The 19,031-nt window shown below is 53.5% G+C and overlaps 1 protein-coding gene across 1 annotated transcript in view; it reads right to left on the bottom strand.

Annotated features, from left to right (window-relative positions):
- Positions 1-1,444: 1,444 nt before the first annotated feature.
- The window catches only part of Jph3 (junctophilin 3), a 57,392-nt gene continuing 39,805 nt past the window's right edge, over positions 1,445-19,031 (bottom strand). Inside the window, exons 3-5 of the mRNA XM_038313165.1 lie at positions 8,994-9,118; positions 5,643-6,526; positions 1,445-1,525 (exon numbers count right to left, since the gene is read on the bottom strand). Of these exons, the coding sequence (XP_038169093.1) occupies positions 1,445-1,525; positions 5,643-6,526; positions 8,994-9,118 (1,090 nt within the window). The remainder of the gene's footprint in view (positions 1,526-5,642; positions 6,527-8,993; positions 9,119-19,031) is intronic.

Raw genomic sequence — 19,031 nt, 5'->3', positions numbered from 1 at the left:
CCGACCCCTGATCCACACCAGCCTGGAAGAAGGGACAGGCAGTGGTTAGGGAACAGGGTGGTTAACGGAAACAATAAAGCTGAGTGTCGCTGGAACATGCTCTAATCTGTAGTTTATTTCTGGTTAAAAATATAGCAATCCAGTGCACTGTAGTAAAGAAATCTGCTCGAAAGGTAGCAGAGAACAGCTGAACACGAGCAAAGCAAGGCAGAGTCCATAAGACAGACGGGCTGCACCCAAGAAGACTGACGGAGCCGCGGGTACCAGTCAAGCTGGCATCCCTTGTTCGTTTGTTTGGATGAGGGAACAACCCTGGTAGAGAAGGCAGAGACATGAGGAACCTGTTGTTTGACTGAAACAAGTTACATTGTACATCCGGGAGTGCTGGGTATGCAACAGTCTCCAGGACATTCAAGCCACTGGCTTCAACCACATTCCTGTCCCGGGACCAGACTCGCTCTGGAGTAGCACTGAGGCATCTGGAGGGAATATGCATATCTGTCGGGGTAGTCGAGGCAGGCACAGTGCAAAGATGTGAGACCCCGTGGAGGTCAGTGAGAGGTGACGTCCTCCATGGGGCGTCACTGCCAGGGACACGGAAGCCTGAATATACATCCTGCATACTAGGTGCAAAACGCCACATGCTCAGCCCAGGCGTGCTGTCAGGCTGTCCGGGGCATGTGGGCCATAGCCCCTTGGCATCAGGGCTTAGATGTGCCTGGCCAGATCGGGGTTAGCCCTGGACGTCTGCAGCATGGCCTCCCTGGGTCTGGAGGGAGGATGGCTGGACAGGGCCAACAATGAGTGAGCAGAGGACAGCAGGGGAACAGACTTTGCTGTAAGACTCAGTGTGGGGAGGCAGCCTCCTTAGGAGGGCCATGGGGCAGTGCCGAGAAGAGGGATCATGGTCTGTTGTGGGAAGAAGAGCAGGGGCTTCCCTCTCCCTCCACAGGTACGCAGCACAGACTCCATGGAGACAGAGGCCAGGACACCCTGTCCCTGTCCCTGGGCCCAGGCCCACACTCCCAGCAGCTACTCCAGAGAGGAGGGCAGAGCCACTCGCTTTCCACAGCTGCACTACCTTGCTGCCCTCCCCCTCCCCCGCTAGACGGGCACCCTGGTGAAGGTGCCCCCTCTCACACCTTCCACACCCTGCAGGAAACACGAAGAAGATCCCCGGGACCCTTTCACACCACGCTGGAGGGATGGCATGCCGGCCTCCTCCTGCCATGCCACACAGCATCGTGTTATACAAGCAAAGAATTTTGGCTAAAATCCAAAAACATTACCCAGAAAAAAAGGCATACTGTGAGTGATACCCAGTCATGTTGTTCTTCCGTGGAAAGACAGGAGTCATGAGGCTGTCTGAGTCAAGATTCCCCTTTTTGTTTTGCTTTTAACGTCCCTTTTGTACATCATTGCTTCCGTGGTCACAGCAATCTCGTCAGATGAAAAAGTTGATAAACAAAATGGCGACTCCAATGTTGAGCAGGATCACCATGACGACCAAGATGGGAGCTGAGCCCTGGAACAGAGAAGACGGGTGAGAGCGATGCCAAGGCGGGGCCTCCTTCCACACTGTTGCCTACATGGGAGTAGCCCACAGCCGAGGGAGAGAAGGCTTACCCTCCTGCAGGGCTGCTCACTGGTACCCTTGCACTAATCTTTGTCGTGAACCTGGCGGGAAGCTCTCCAGGGGGTCACCTGGAATCTTCACCTATTTGTAGGCCTACTTGCTGCCTACAGTACCTGGTTTCCCCCAGCACTTCCTGAAGCCCTTAGCTCCGCCTTTCTCAGTGTGGCTCACTGTCACCCCCACCACAGCCATTGCCTGGCTGGCTGCCTGCTCCTGCACCTTGCCTCCACAGGCCCATCCTAGAGGAGGCTTTGCCTCCGCCCTGGACGGCCAGCAGTTGAGAGAGAAGTGCATTAGCCAGCAGTGCAGAAGTCTCAGCCAGGCCTACTTGTGCGCGGCCGGCACATCTGGCCCCACCCTCCAGCTCTGCAGTTCATCCTCTGAGTAGACCAGTACCCGGCCTGCGGACCACACATGCACCTTCTAGCTCACATCCCAGACCCACGAGACTCCACACGACAGGGGTGTGCTTCTTGCCTGCCAGAGACATTGGCTTATAATAGACCAAGGAGTTTGCTCAGACTGTAGGCTTCAGGGCACTTTCTCCCTTATTTCTTGCTGGACAGCCTAGAGTGAACTCAGTCTTGAGTCTCCTGGCTCAGCCTTTTGAATGCTGGGGTTATAGGTGTATGCCACATGGCTGGCCAAGTAGGTTTCTTAAATACATATGTTTGACTTTGTGATGCTAATGATTACATTAGACTACTGAACTACCTCCCCCTCCCAAAAAAAAAAAAAAAAAGCAAGAGCTTTTAAAAAATTCCCTGGGGAGCCAGGCAAAGGTGGCGCACGCATTTAACCCCAGCACAGAGGCAGAGGCAGGTGGATCTCTGAGTTCTAGGCCAGCATGGTCCACGGTGTGAATTCCAGGACAGGCTCCAAAGCTACACAGAGAAACTGTCTCAAAAAAAAAAAAAATATCCAAGTATTCGGTATTGGCATTTCATTTGTATTTTAATAAATAAAGCTTGCCCGAGGATCAGGGAGTAAAGCAGCCATACTGGCCAGGCTTACAGACCAGGCCAGAGTGACACGCACCTTTAATCCCTGTAGCCACACTAGCTTTCCATAGAAACCAGGTGGTAGTGATGCACGTCCTTAATCCTAGAACTAGAGAGGAATATACAACGGGAGGAGACAGTTCTCACACACAGTCTCACTCTGAGATTCCTAGAGGCAGGATTGCCATTTCGGACAGAGGTCAAGGTAAGAGCCAGTGACTGGCTGTTTTACTTTTTTGGCTTTCAGGTTGAACCCCAATTTCTGTCTCTGGGTTTTTATTAATCATGTAACAATAGTCAGTCCTGCCTGGGTCCAGCGCCCAGCAACCCAGCCCATTGTCCTGTTACCACCTTGCTGAAGACTGGATGGAGACCCAGGCTCTGCGTGGCAGGAGGGGACAAGGAGGCTTACCTCCAGGGCCTTGTTTTTACTAGGGTAGTTTGAACTCTAGTGTTTTTATGACAAGGACTTACATGACATCTTGGCTGAGCCAGCCTTGCAAGGAAGTGGAAAAGGCCTTAACATTAGAGTTGGCCAAGGGTAGGTCCTGCCCTGATGCCAGCCCACTGCTCCACATGCTTCTGGGATGTTTAGTCGAGCCCCAGGCCCATAGGTGTGTCACAGGGCAGAGGTGAAGGACAGCTTTGGGACCAGGCCATAACTCATCAACAGAGTGACTTGAGCACCAGGAGTCGTCTGTAGTTGCTCCCAGGAGTGGTAAGTCTAGGTCAGGAGACTCATATTCTGCCCATCACTTCAGAGGAGTGTGAGGCTTCTAAGGTCTTGGAAGGTGTAGAGAGGACCACAGAGTTCACCAGGGCCAGGAACTTTATGAGCCAGAGCCCTGGGTCTCTCCTATCCATTCGCCATTGCCAGACAACTTGAAGGAGGTGGTGATGCTACCAGTCAGAAGCCACCTTCCCAGACCAGAACACAGGATGGGCCATACTGTATAGAGCCCCACATCTTGAGATGCCTGACAGCTAACCTCCCAGAGGCCACTCATGGTCACCACTGACACATTCACCTTCCATCTGCCTTGCCTAACCTCCCTTCAGGCCTATAGGACAGCGTAGCACCTACAGAGACCCTGCCCACTTTCTCAGGAAGTTGGGACCACAGAGTGGGGCTGGAGTTCTTTCTTCAATTTCTGTCCTTAGAGTATGGGTGACCTCGGGCAGTGAAAGAATGTCCCAAGTCACTCATCCCAGCTGGAAGCCCTAGGGTAAAGGGACCCTGCACTGTAAGCCTCTGGCTCTCCCACCCCACACTTAAGGCCAGCCTGTGGCGAGTTCCTATGTTTTGCATATCTAGGGAACTCTGGGTACTTACTTTGGTTGTGTATATGCATTGTGTGGATATTCGCGTGTGTGCGTGTATGCATGAACATGTATACATGTGTGCATGTGTGGGTGAACATGTATTCACATGCATATGGAAGTCAGAGGACAATCCCAGGTTTCCTCAGGAGCCTCCCACCTCATTCTACTTGGACATAGGCACTCCCTGGCCTGGAGCTCACCAAGTAGGCTAGCCTGGCTGCCTCAGAGGATCTGCCTGTCTCTATTGTCCCCAGTGCTGGGGTTATAGAGCATGAGCCGCTGTGGCTGATGTTTTAAAAAACAAAACAGAAAAAACATGGCTTCAGGGATCAAACTCATGCCCTGAGGCTCATGCAGCATCTCCCATGCTGTGCTCCCTCTAAAGACAGCCATATTATGTAGCCCAGGCTGGTGCTCCTCTGTAGCAAGTTCCCGAGTGTTGTGGTTATGGATGTGGCTAAAACTTCGCTTTTCCTGTTCAGTGGTGCTGGGGCCTGAACTTAGGCCGTATGTACACTGGGCAAATGCACTCTACCATTGAGATACATTCCCAGCCAGAGGCTCCGTCTTAAAGCACCCAAAAAGCCGACACGGTGATGTGGGCTAAATATAGAACTACTCCTGAACCTCCCACCCCCTGCCCACTGCTGCGCTGCTCCTGAAATAGTCACACACTCCGCATGCGCACAACTGAGCAGCCGGCTGTGTGCCGGCAGGGTGAGGCCCAAGCTAGTCCTGTGGTCCCAGCAGCAGTGAGATAGACAGTTAATCGGTGACTTCAAGGAGAATCGAGGGCCACAGAAAACACCTCACCTGGGGCAAGTGACTGCTGGGGCTGTCAGATGAAACCACAGCATCCCCAGGTGCCTTGAGAGGGACAGCGGCCCCTGCTGCAGCAGCAAAGCGAACCCTGCAGAGGGTCCCTCTGGGCCTCTATGTGGACCCATACAAATAACATCCCACAGAGCACTCCTGTGGGGATCTCCTTTCCAACCTCTGCACACACAACCAGATACTCAGAAACCCAGTTTGTCACATAAAGCCCAGGCACCGGAGGGTGGTCATCTGTGCCACAGCAGGTAAATGGGGCCCTGTTCGCTGAGGCCACTGGTGCACAGGGCACCAGGCTTCTGTGTTGCCATCATCCCTCCCATGCCTTCTGCTGGCTTAGCGATCCCAGGAGGCCCCTTAAATGTCCCATCCTCTCTGGCCCAGGGGATGCTGCTGTTTTCCTTCAAAAGGCCCATCCTAGGGCAGGGAAAGACGATGAGGGGGTGTCTGGCCAGGCAGAGAGTTGTTCTTGGGGTCCAGTGAAGGGATCTCGTTTGGGGGTCTCATGGGACATGATAAACCTCCAAATGTCATGGGGCCCAGGAACCTCAACGCTATGGCTTCTTAACAACCTCCTACTGCTTGGATAAATACAGACCTATAGAAGGGGAAACCTTAGGGCCTGGCTGCAGGGCAGGCTTGCAGGGTTCCACCCCACTGTCCCACGTGTAAATCATCTTGGGAGCTGGACCCTAACCAGTTTTGGCACCTGGCACACATGGAAGATGCTCGGGGAAGAAAAGATGTCTGGACAGAGAGGCCTCCACCCTATTCTAGCCCAGAAAGCAGAGTGATCAGGAGGTGGCTCTGGGTCCCACTGCCTCTGTCTTGCGAAGGCAGTCAGCACTTACCGTACTGGACTTGAGCTCGTCCCCTGTCTCTTCATCAGACTCGAGTGCAACAGGCAGGGACTTCTGGGGTGGGGAGAAGGTCAAGTCCCAACGCAGCAGACGGGGCTCAGGCCGGTCCCCCAGCCGCAGACTCTCTAGTTTCTGCACCGTGGGCTCCGCAGAGGAGGCTGGCCTGAGGTTCTCCTTATTTTGGGACTTGGACCTCAGTCTCTGCAGCCCAAAGCTCCGGTCCTCGGAGCGCCGGTCTCCCCCAGCACCCCGACTGTGACGCCGTCTCTGGGAGTGCGTGTCCTGCGGACAGGCGTCCATCCTTAGCAAGGGCTTCATCTCCAGCTTGTAGTTGCTCAGCTGTTCCTCGTCTGGCTCTGACAGTTTGGGGCCCCCAGAACAGGGATTGCCTGCCCGGTGGTGAGAAGTCCACGAGAACGTGGTGGGGGACTCCGTCCGCCGCTCCCGGGGCTTGGGGTTCCCAGGCTGCTTGTGGCCCGAGCCCCGGGTGCGGAAGTCCTCAGTGGGCTGGCTGCTGCGCAGGGCACCACTGCGGACACCCCTAGAGGCCCCAGCCTTCTCCTCGCCCCAGCTGTTGCGGGCATAGTCCCCTCCGCGGCCCTCAAGGAGCATCTGGATGTCTCCGCTTCGCTCCTCATCTACGGAGACCTGCCTGGAGAAGTGGGCCATCTTGTTCCTGGAGGCAGGAGCTGGCGGAGGGGTGGCCGTGGGGCTGGCGGGAAAGCTCTGCAGGGGGCTGTCATCGGGGGTCAGATCAGAAGGGGTAGTGCCCTTGCGGTACAGCTCAGGGCTTTCCTGCTGCAGGGGTGTCCCGGTGGAGAGCACCTCGATGTCATCGCAGGACATCTGGTGCTTTGGCCTCTGGTACTCAAGCCCTTGGGTGGGAGACAAAAGTACATGGGGTTACACAGAGCCCATTGCAGAGAAGCCTTGTGCCAGTGTGGATTGGGTCGCCCAGCAAGGACACCTGGCAGGACCTTAGAGCCTGGGCTCTTCTTGTCACCAGAGTCCCTTGGCTGGACATCAGAGACCTGGAAAGTAAGGGCAGGAGCCTGCAGGTGGCCCTGTGGCCTTCCTCACAAGGGTGAGGATGCGTGCCCATTAGACCAGCACCTCAGAGGGAAGCTCGTGCCTGCCTGCCAGCGCCACAGAGGTCATTCTCAGTTAAAATTAGCAGCAAAGCACGTGCTGTCCCTGGAAGACCATTACAAAGACCAAGAAGGAACCCGCGACAGCCGCGACATAATCCCAGCACCTTCTCTCCAGCCTGTGTCCTAGGTACATGGATACACAGGCTTTAGGGATGGGTATCAGCATGAGTATTGTGGGTTCTTCTCTGATCCATCCTGTACCCCCCTTCCATCTCAGTGGCCCCAGGCAGTCTCAGAGGGACTGGTCAGCAGGGTCTTCCCCCAAGCAACCAGCCCATAGGAGGGTAGCCTTCTGCCCCGAAGCACTTTGGTAATGTTTTTAGAACCAGAGGCAGCCAGAGCTTGTGAAACAAGACCCCTTGGAAATGTCAGTTCTGCCACCGTCTTCACAAGACCTCAGGCAGTCAGAAGCTTTATCTTTGTAAAAGATGGCAGCTGCCAGCCTTGAGGACCAGGGAGGGAGACTCAGCACCCCGACCCCTTCTAGCATGGACCCCACTGGCTGATAATGTATTCTAGGAAATGCCCTGATGTGGGGAGTGGCTCCCAGAAGGGATTTAAGGGTGCCTGGCAGTCACACAGGCTGGAGAGGTAAGGCCATGGCAGTCTCCCAGGAAGCAGGCGTGGCCAGAGAAACACAGGGAGCAACAGCCAGGAAGGGGTCCTGTATCGGCCAAGTCTGATGGTCCGGTCCCATCCCAGTAAGGGGCAGCTGAGGTATTGCGAGTTGAAGGCCTCCCTCATGGATGTTTCTCAAGGAAGCTGAATAGAGAGTCAGTCGATCTCAGCCAAGGCCTCCCTGGCAGAAGCAGCACCCTGGACCCGCCAGCTGAGTGCTCCGAGGCCCCCATACATGAGCGTAAAAAGACACATCTGGTCCAGCTGGGGCCAGGGCTGGCTTCCATGGGCTTTGCCCAGGCTTCTCAGAGCATCCAGTGGACAAGTCCCCTGGTCATCATTCCACACACAAGTGCCTCAGACAGTATTGCCCTCCCTCCAACCAAAGCTCCTTGGAGCAGTATAGTAGAACCCCAGGAAGGAATAAGCAGCATTCAGGGCTGGGGCCCGGGGACCCATGGGATTTATTAGCATGCTTGTCCATCTACATAGTCTACACGTGGACCACCTGGCTTGGGGGTCAGTCAGGTGCCTAGCAGTCTGAATGAGGGCTTGTGGCCCACCGATTTAGACAAGAGCCACGCCAGTCTCAGGTCCTCCACTGGGGACCGTGGCTTTTTCTGACTTTCTCTTTAAGCTGGGAGCAGCTGGGTGAGAAGACGATGCAGAGAGTTGATGGCCACCTCCCCCTCTACATCAGAAACTCCTGAAAGAGGAGGTGGTGGTCACAGCTGGGTACCAGACTGGGTCCTGGGCAGAGCCGCAGGTGGAGTAGACAGCAAAACTCATTTGACCTAGCTAGGCCTAGTACCTCTACGTGAGCTTTGACCCTCAGCCTGGACCCAAAGGCCTCTTCATCACTGTGTGAGAACACAGATGGGCATGGCACACCCGAGTCCATAGCCTCCCTCATCTGTCTATTCTGAGCCTTAATATACAGTAGCTGGGAGCAGACAAGAGGGAAAAGTGACCTCAACCCTGTTTCAGGCTCGTTGGGATGAGGATGCTTCCCAGTGAAGTGGAGAGACGTAAGGCAGAGCTGGGTGTTCTGAGGATGGGTGTGCACAACACAAGCCCTGGGGCAGCTGACCGTCCCACCCCGGAGGCTCTGCACCTCCACGTGGCATTCACACAGCTCCCAGACCGGAAGGGCGGTGACTTCCAAAGGAAGCTCCTACTCGTTGGATTCTCTAACCTGGAAGCCACCGGCCGTAAGTGAATGTCTGCACTTCATCGAATGCACATGAAGATTAAATAAAACTCAGCACAGAGGAGGAGGAGGAGGCAGGAGGATTGCAATGGGCCAGCCTGGGCTACAGAATAAAGTCTTGTACTAGAAACAAGCAACAATAATTGCTGAATGAGACTAGATTCAGCCCTCCAGCCACCCTTGCTACAGTGGGCACAAAGCCACCACTGCAGATGGCTATAGACTATAACACCAGGGTCCCAGAAGAGGAGCAGCAGTGATCACACTGCTGGGGGCTTGGAATCAAGACACTGACATCCACACACACCCACATGTTTGCTGAATCGGCTTCAGCAAAGGACATCACAATCAGGCAGAACTCACCGTTTTCCCTGTGCTGGAAGGAAGGCGAGAACTCTTTGGCAGTGATCCTGGCGATCCGCGCTTCCTCCTGGGCTTTTTGAGCGGCCGTGAGTGCTGCCTCAGCCTTGGCCCGGGAGTGGGAGGTCCTGGGGGAGACAGGAGGCAAAGGGTGATCATTGAGCAGAGGCTCAGAAGGGTCCCTGTGCAGTGATCCGAGGTGTCTACCCCTTGGATCCTGTTCATTCATTAAGTCACTCAACAAACATCGCTGGCACCAACCAACCAGCCTTCGTGCAGCAACCTCTGGAGACAGGGTGGCATATTTCCTTTTCATTTTTTATTTTATGTATATGGGTGCCTTTAGTTGTGTGTGTGTGTGTGTGCGTGGTGTGCATGTAGTGCCAACAGAGGCCAGAAGGGAGCACCGGATCCTCTAGGGCTGGAGTTGCAGGCACCTGTGAATCATGTGGGTGCTGGGAATTGAACCTGGCTCCTCTGCAAAGGGTAGCCAGTGCTCTCGCCATCGAGCTACCCCTACATCCTGTTGTTTAAAATATTGTATTTTTACATGTGTGTATATGTGTGTCTGTGTCTGTGAGTACATGGCGCATACTGGTGAGGGCCCCTGGAGGACAGAACAGGGTGTCAGATCCCTGGGGCTGCAAGTGGCTGTGAACTACTAGACATAGGTGCTGAGAATAGAACTCAGGTCCACTGGAAGGGGCAGGACACATTCTTAAGCACATATTTTTTATCAATGAACATGTTACACTGTGGAAAGCTAAGCTGGGCAATCCCTGTCTCAGGGTGGAAGTGGTAACAGGTCACCAGTGAGTTCATGAGACATGAACAGTTCCCTCCCGCTCAAGGGGCCAGCGGTAGGGAAGCTCCTGTTGTGGCAAAGAGGACACAGGACACTGTGGGTGGAGGACCAGGACCTCCTATATCTACTCCTCCAGCTCTGCTATGCTCTGCTGAGTCCCACAGGGCCACCCTGTCCTTTTAAGAGCAGAGGCTGAAATTCCAAGGCAGAATGGAGAACTCCTCGTCAGCTCCTCCTTCCTCCTGGAATTCTGACCCTAGGGCTGGATCAGGCCACACATGAATACCACCTGTGTCCCCAGTCCCTGAGATAAAGGTGGCATTCTCCTCACAGGTCTCCTGCCTGTGGTCCAGGTAACTGCCGGAGCAAGTAATAGGGGACAGTGGCTTTCAATCAGAGTTAACTTTCTTCAGTTCTGGGACTGGATGTCCAAAGTTAGGATGCTATCGGGGAAGACCCGCACAGACGGTACCTTCTGGCTGCGTCCTTGAAAACAGAGAAGGTACCCTCATGCTTTGTTCTAACGCTGTTCCTGATGGCCCCACCCCAATAATATCATCTCCCAGAGATGGGCGCCCAGAACAAATGCATGGAAGACCACGTTTCATTACGCAGCTCTGGGGATGATCTCTCTTCAGCAGCCGGGCTCCCATGTCTTACACACAGCACCTGTGCCTTGGAGTCTCCAAGCTAACTCCTGAAACACTCAAAATGTTTGCAGCTTGACGCTTCATTTTTCAAATGGTTATATTAGAAGAAAATGTGCTACCCAGATACAGACGTGGAAGGCCAAGCCATGAATACGTGTCCAAGGGAAGCAGGCAACCGGGATGCTAATCCTGCCCATAGGTTCTCCTCTAATGTGACTCCCCAGGCATTACAACCTCCTGCTCTCTGCCATACACCAAGGAGCCCATGCAAGGGGCCAAGAAAACCCACCATGCTAAAATGTAGTGTTAATAAAACTCTATCCCTTGAAGCACTTGGGTTCCTAGAAGTGGGAAAAAAACAATTGTTTCTCAACAGAGCCATGACCTCATGTCTCATGGAACATAAGAAAACTACACCTAGAATATTCCTTGGGTATCTGGTATTTGTCATTACAACCGAGAAGGACCCACTAATAAAGTATAATATAGTATAGCAATATAGTATAATAACCAACACCTGATTTACTACTGACAATGGATCAGCTGAAGTCTCACAGCTGCTGGCTTCAGGACTCTTGTGCAGAAACTGCCCAGGGACCTTGGAGGGCAGCCTATGTCCCCTAGCTAGGGTCCCCTTCTATCCTGTTCTGTGATCCCAACATAGCTCGTGGCACTCTGGAATGATCTCCCCGAGAATCTGTGCAACCTTGGAAACTGTCCCAAATTCTCTGCAAGGTTCCCCAGCTCCCACAGAGGGTCTGCAGTGTCCCAGAGCAGAACACAGCCCCGACAGAGCAGCTGCTGAGTTGAGGTGTCCTGGGGAACACGGGAGAGTGCCTACCCAAGGCCCACAGAAGGCAGCTAGGATGCGGGGCTAGCTATGCACAGGTGCAGCTTCTGACAGCTGTAGTTGAGGGCTTGTCCGGTAATGTTGGCACTCGCAACACAGCTCCATTCACCCTTCCGGGCTCACAATGCTCCTCTGGTGATGCTTAGTTTCCTGACATCCCTGTGGGCTGTGATTGGTTCCCACATCCTCACTTAGTAAAACCACCATTAATTCACCAACACCGTGTGAATATTTACATATGTATGTCACACATACATAAAAAGAATATACCGTGCCAACCCCAAAATAAAATCAATTGAGATGAGCACCGGGTAGCGAAGGCTCCACCCCACGCGGCAAAGGGTAATTTTAAATAAGCCTCGCAGGACCTGGCCCTGAGCGAGTACTCTAGGGGACAGCAACCTCCAAAGGGGGTTCCCACTGTCTAAGTTCATACCTGTGAGGTCTGGCTGCAGTGCCAGGATAGGACGCTGTCAATCTGTGAGGGGCTCTTCTGTACCTAACGTCACTTGCTGGTCCCTGTGCATGGTTGTACCCACATGTCCTCTGGCATGGGTGGCCTGTGTATGGGCATAGTTGTACCTGTGGCCCTCACCATAGGCTCAGACACCTAGAGAGGAGGTGGCAACTTAAAACCCAAAGCAACTGAGAGGCAGCTAATTGTGATCTAGGACTCATGAACCCCACCTGGACAGAGGAAACCAAGATAGACCAGAAGCCAGGGAGGGCCAATCATCTGACAGAGGGGCCGGTGAGGAGCTAGCTGCAGGAAGGGTGTGGGGTGGGGATCGAGGGAAAGTCTTGGGACTGAGGGGCAGCCAGCAGGCGATGCCGGACTCAGGTCATTGAAGAAACAGTTGTAGGGCTGTGCAAGCTGGTGGCACACTCGTATTCCTATCACACAAAACATGTACGGCGCTGAGGCAGGAGGATCACCGGGTTACATGGGTGACTCTCTCTTAGAAAGAAAAAAGGAAAAGAGTGGATGACCAGGAGACCCAGGCCGACCGAAAGATGCAAACCCTTTGATTCCACACACGTGTTTCAATAAGGCCACTGACCCTCCCCTAAAGGCGTCTTCGGAGCCTATGCTGGGTGCCCAGGACACACAGGTGATCAGTCAGACCACTGATGGTTATGCAGACCACAGAGGAAGCCATCCAGTGTCACGAGAAAAACATGCCTCTCCGCTCCTCTGGCCAGACTCATCATGGATGCTTGGACATTGGAGTCAGACCCTAGGAGGGCCAGGCAGGGAACCACAGAGGGAGTGAGGGAGTGTGTGTGTGTGTGTGTGTGTGTGTGTGTGTGTGTGTGTGTGTGTGTGTGTGTGTGTGTGTGTAGGCAGGAGAAGGGGCTCTTATTCTGTAGCCCAGGCTAGCCTCAAATTCATAGCCCTCCTACCTCAGTGTTACAACTGCTGGGCTTACAGGGGTGTACTGCAGTGCTGGGCTAACAGGTGCGCCCGCCATGCTCTGAGACAGAGGCCTTTTGTTCCTGCTGCCTGCCTGTCAGGGCTCTGGCTCTTGTTCCTTCCTGGAAATCCATTCCATCACCCACTGTGCATGTCTGCCTCTGGCCCAGCCTATTACCCCTCTCATGAAAACCCCTGTCAGGTCTCCTCCCACGACCCAAGGCCTTTAGTACCCCAGAGCTGAGATATAGACCCTCTGTGTGCAGCCTTATCCCCCCCGCCCCGAACAGGCTGCTCTGAACGGCTGTCCCCACAAATCAGCACTCATCAGAGGGACAAGGACAGTGATGGGCATAGACAAACGCAGGATACAGGCAGGGCCACACTAGGGCAGACTCCATCCCTCATGAGGCCAGCTAAGTCTGATGGTCCTCTTCGCCTCCCTACCCTGCCCCCTCGCTTGCTTTGCTTTGTTTCTTCAGACAGGTGTCACTCTGTAGCTCAGGCAGAGCTTGAATTCATAATTCTCCTGCCTCAGCCTCCCTAGTTGAGTGTCATCCTGAGCTTTCAGTAGACTGTAAATGTGGCTCTTCTTCTTTCTTCTTCTTTTCTTCTTCTTCCTCCTTCTTCTTCTTCTTCTTCTTCTTCTTCTTCTTCTTCTTCTTCTTCTTCTTCTTCTTCTTCTTCTTCCTCCTCCTCTTCCTCCTCTTCTTCCTCCTCCTCTTCTTCTCCTTTTGTTTTTTTTTTTTTAAGACAGGGTTTCTCTGTAGCTTTGAAACCTGTCCTGGAACTCTCTCTGTAGACCAGACTGGCCTTGAATTTGCAGAGATGCAGCTTTTTTTTTTTTTTTTTTAATGCTTCTAAGAACAATCTTACACTTCAAAGGTCAGGTGCGTGAGAACAGGTTGGGTCATAGTCATAGCAGACATATTATAGTCCTGTCCCAGGTATGTGTGGCTGTGACCCTATTCAGGGAGGGTAAGGTTATCAGGATGGGCCCTAACCCAGTACACTGGCCCCGAGAGAAAACCTGAACATAGACAGAGGAAGAGCTCCATGAAGTCAATAGACCTGCCACCATCTTAGAGAAGGATGAAGGCAGGACCAGCCTTCCATGGAGCCAACCCTTTCACCTTCATCTCAGACTCCTGTTCCCAGCATGATGGGAGAGTCAGGGCCCAAGCTGGTGGTGCTTCATGACGACAGCCCTGGGGAGGAGTGTGTGACAGATCTGTATCCACACATGGTCCCCTTGAAGCCACTGTTTGTGGTGAAGTAATATATGGTCCTGGATGCTTAGCCAAGAAGAGAATCCCACCCCCTCCCCAGAAGCCAGACTCCCAGAGACTCTACTGGGAGCGCCCAACCCCGAAGCAAGTTTCTCTCTTTGGGCTGCAGTTGTCAAGGCAACCCCACCTCCTCCAGGGAGGCTGCTAGGGAGGGACTGTGCCCAGACAGGGTGCCTGCAGGCCCTGCCCCCACACAGGTACCCACTAGGGACGGGCGCCATATGCTTAGACATCTGACTCTCAGGCCAGCCCTCAGAGACTGGACCAGGGCTTGTCAGGCCCTGTGAACAGGCCAGTGCTTCTTGGTGTTTATCCTGATAGGTATGGGGTCTCTGGGCGGTGCTGACGCCTGGCACTGTGCACAGGAATGACGGAGCCGTTCTCATGTCACAACCAAGGGGACTCAGGCTGGCTCTGTCCTTCAGAAACTGCACAGCCACTCTGCCAATGGGCGCTGCAGACTGCTGTGGTGCTCCTAGACACAAGGTTCAGGACACTTTCAGGGCCAGGGCCACGGACCAGGTGGCACACCCACTGCGATCATGGCTCCTCAGGAACTGACCGCTTGTGGTGCTCACACATGGGAATTAGAAGAAATGTCAGCTGCACCCTGCCTGCCAGGGACCACAAGAAGAGGCCGATAAAGACCCAGCAGCCTCCAACAGAGGCTGGGGGTTCCCAGGCATCCCCATGTCACAGCACTGCCCCCCCCACCTCCCTCTGTGCCAGTCACAGGACACGGTGGCTTGTCTGAATTTATCTTTCAGACACAGTCTTGCTAAGTGGCCTTTCCAGACTTTAAACACAGTCTTCCTGACTAAAGCTGTGGGCCTGTGCACCATGCCTGGACACAGCCACCGAGTGCTCATGCAAAGGTCAGAGTATGGTCACCAAGGTGCCTGTGGGCTTTCCTCACAGCAAAGAAAGTCTGCAGCATAGGGCAGCCAGTGTTGGAGCTGCTGTTTCAGTCAGGTGCTTGCTCCACCTCCAGGGGAAGATGTTGAGCCTCCACAGGTGTGCACTCACACAAAGACCCTCTCCTGACCACAGCCCTCCACAGTGTATACACTCACACAGAGAGCCCTCCTTACACAGCACAGTACACGGTGCATACACACACAGTCGTCCTGACCACAGCCCTCCACAGTGTGTACACACACAGTCGTCCTGACCACAGCCCTCCACAGTGTGTACACACACAGTGGTCCTGACCACAGCCCTCCACAGTGTGTACACACACAGTCGTCCTGATCACAGCCCTCCACAGGGTGACTATGGGTGGAGCCCTGGCAGGCTGAGGTCAGCACACGGCCACTCTGCCGTGGAAGGGGCTGCAGTTTCCAGGACTTGTGTACTCAGCTATAGATCGGGTTTAGAGAGGGGTCTCCGTGGGAACAGAGCCTGTAGTGGGGCCTGCTGCTCCTCTGTGGCTGTTCTGGGGCTCACTGTTTGTAGTGACATTTCATTTGTATTTTAATAAATAAAGCTTGCCTGAGGATCAGTAAAGTACAACAGCCTTACAGACCAGGCCACAGTGCCACACACCTTTATTCCCAGTAGCCACACTAGCTTGCCATAGGAAGCAGGAGGTAGTGGTGCACAGTCTTAATTCAGCACTAGAGATTATTATAAGACGGGAGGAGACAGCCCTCAGACACAGTCTCATTCTGAGATTCCTGGAGGCAGGATCGCCATTTTCAAACTGAGGTCGAGGTAAGAGCCAGTGGCTGGCTGCTTTGCTTTTCTAGTCTTTAGGCTGAACCCCAATTTCTGTCTCTGAGTTTTTATAAATTGTGCATCAACTTTTGAGTGGCTTCACAGAGCACCGGCCCATTTGCCCTGACATGTCATGCTCATTCAACAATCAGGTTCAAAGGTGCTGGGTATGTTCTGGGGTGTGCAGTCTCCCCCACAGTCCAGTTTCACCTTCTCTTGATGCCCCCCAAGCAGCCGCACACACCCAGCTTCAGCTCCAGGCAACAGCTGACCTGCTTCCTTTTAGGTCTTTCTGGAGACATCAAGGAGTCAGAGCACAGGGAGGGGCTGGTGTTGGCAGCATCTGTATGAGGTGAGGTAGGCTGGGGTACAATGGGGGGAGGCACAAAGCACAGCAACCTAAGGACAGAGCAGCCACCCACCAGCCTCTTTAAGTCAGCAGTGACTCGGGGAAAGGGCCAACATGGCACCTCTCCCCAGCGTTCCCCACAGCACCAGGGGCCACCACCCTTACTTTTCTCAAAGGTTCTTCTCTAAGTGGGAGGAAATTCTCTGCCGGAAGGTAAGAAGGAAGGAAGAAGGAAGGAAGGAAGGAAGGGAGGGAGGGAGGGAGGGAGGGAGGAAGGGAGGGAGGGAGGGAGGGAGGGAGGGAGGAAACTGGGCATTTAGTGAAACCTTTAATTTCAGCACTCAGGAGACAGGCAGGTGGATCTCTGTGAGTTCAAGGTCAGCCTGGTCTACAGAGTGAGTTCCAGGACAGCCAGAGCTACACAGAGAAACCCACCTAGGGGGGAAAAAAGAAAAGAACGAAGCTCTAAAGCCCTCAGTGCAAGCAGTCGCATGTGGCAAGTGGAGCAAAGGCCCCACATCCCTGCTGTCATTGGAGACACCAGTTCCCCACGGGAGCAGCCATTGGACCAATTTGTCCACTGCTGGACAGAGATGCTGGACACAGGCAGGTGCTAGGGCCTGAGCACAGAACAGGGCCTGCTCTGTAAGGGAAGGACTAGCAGAAGGCTGGCATAGTGGCCTACAGTATTGAAGGCCACACAGAGAAGCAAGTCCGGGTCATAGAGTAGACACACTAACAACATGTATAAGATCACCCTTCGTGCCCTGTGGACAGCACACTGGAGGCATAAGTGAAATTTTGGCTTCTCTTTCCAAAAACTATTTGCTTTGTTTGGCTTTGGTTTCTTGAGATGGGGGTCTGACTATGTACCCCACGTGTTCCAAATGGGCAATCCTCTTGTCTCAGCCTCCTGAGTGGCTCCAAGAAACCTCGCCATGGATATGCAGATACTCTAAAACTCAATAAAGCCTGCAATCTAGAGCACTTCCGGTCACAGCATCCTGGCCGCTCTGAGCTCTATGGTTCCCACACATCAGACATGGGACATGAGGATGCTAGAAGCTGCATCACCTGCTCTGCCTCACTCCTGGCCTTTTTCGCTTAACACCACCCGTTGGCATCTGTGTGCTATCAGTGAACTATAGACTTTCTCGGTTCTGGTCACTGAGTTGCCCCAAGTTCGGTGTGGCCACGTCATTTCCTACAATCCCAATCCTGACCCAACGACGACCTGTGTGTTTGAATTTTGTAACACGAATCTGTCTTTGGGATAAATTTTCCTAAGTGTGATCTCCAAGTTAAGGTGCAGTGGGGACACCAAGGCCTGTGCTGTGCCGGGCAGGACAAGAGCTCCCCGGGAGGCCTGTCCACAGCTCTCCTTCTCTGGGTCAGCAAAGCTTACCCATCTCTCCCAAGCTGACTAGCTAGAGAGCATCATCGCAGCATGGCTTTCATTTGTATTTCTCTTTTTGTTTTCCCTTTTTATCATTTTTGAGACAGGGTCTCGTGTAGCCCAGGCTGACCTCCGGCTTAGAATGTTGCAAAGGATGACCTTGAACATTTCTCTCTAAATCAGGAATGCTAGGGTGATAGGCACGTACCACCGCGCCTGCATTTATTATTGTTATTGTTGTTGTTGTTATTATTATTACGGATGTGTCTCTGTGTGGCTTTGTGTGTATACATGAAATAACTTTTGGGAGCCAGAAGAGGGCATTGGTCCTCTCAGAGCTAAAGTAGCAGGTGTTTGTGAGCTGCCCAGCATGGATGCTGGGATCTGAACTCTGGTCCTCACGCTAGAACAGGAAGTGCTCTTAGCCACCGAGCCACCTCTCCAACACCTACACCTGGTTTTATGTGGTATGAGAGGCTGAACCCAGGACTTTGTGTGTGGTAGTTGGGTTGACTGTCTGATGGTGTGCTGGTGTTTGAGCCCAGGGTTTTGTACAGGTAGGCACGCGCTCTACAGTTGAGCTGTATCCTCACCTGAAACAGGTTCTTGCTTTGGGGCGAGGATCTCGCTGGTCTCCAACTTGCAGTCCTGCCTCAGCATCCCCAGTGCTGAGATGAAAAGAGTTCACTGCCACGGCTGGCAGCTTCAATTCAGAGCTAGGCTTCACATAGTAAAGAATCGAGCTCTTTGTGCTTCATATACAAGCATTTTGCACACCTGAGTGAGGTGTGAGGCAGAGATTTCCATTTTCCTGTGCCCCACATGGAGCCCAATTTGGCCCAGTCAATGAAAACCACACATGATCTGCATCAGCTAAATGCCACCATCTGAAAGTCATGTCCCCGATGGCCTCCTTGCTTTTCCTATTAGCGCGGCCTCCTGTGGACACCTCCTTGCTGACTGGAACCTCACCAGTGCCACTGCTGCCAAGATGAGGAAGACCGGGGCTGGCTTCCGAGGTGAGGTTTAGAAAACCAATTTTATATACACGGTCCAACAAGAGAAGGGCAAGGATTTGCTGGCAGGAAGGGCAGTTAGCAGCTGTGAGGTTCCTCATGGGCAGGGCTCTGCTCAGAATATTGCCGTCATAAACACAGGCTGCAGGGGTCACCCCGCATCACAGGCGGAGAAACAGTTACTTAGGAGGGGAAGCTGGGCCAAGGCTCATCCCCTTCAGTGCTGAGCTCTTGGCCAGTCAGAGAAAAGGCCCCACTCACACCAACCAGTTTCTGTGTGGGGGGAAGGATGGAGAGGATGTATCTCAGTTGTCATGACAACCCCAGGGCTCTAGGAGCTCGGGAAGCCTGAGAAACGCAAAGGCAGGTCGATTTTTAAGCATTCTTTCACCCTCCTTCCGGTGCCTCCCCTCACCTTCAGGCCTTCTTTCTATCTTTAGATCCAGCACCCCCTCTTTTCCCTCACCCCACAGCCCACCCCCGTGCCCAGGAATAGCAGGCAAACCATGCGAACTGTATGAGGAACAGCCTAGAGACCCACTGAAGAGGGCAGTCG

The sequence above is a fragment of the Arvicola amphibius genome, chromosome 15 (assembly GCF_903992535.2).
Source record: "Arvicola amphibius chromosome 15, mArvAmp1.2, whole genome shotgun sequence".
NCBI classification, from domain to species: Eukaryota; Metazoa; Chordata; class Mammalia; order Rodentia; family Cricetidae; genus Arvicola; species Arvicola amphibius.
This window is presented reverse-complemented; position numbering and strand designations above follow the sequence as displayed.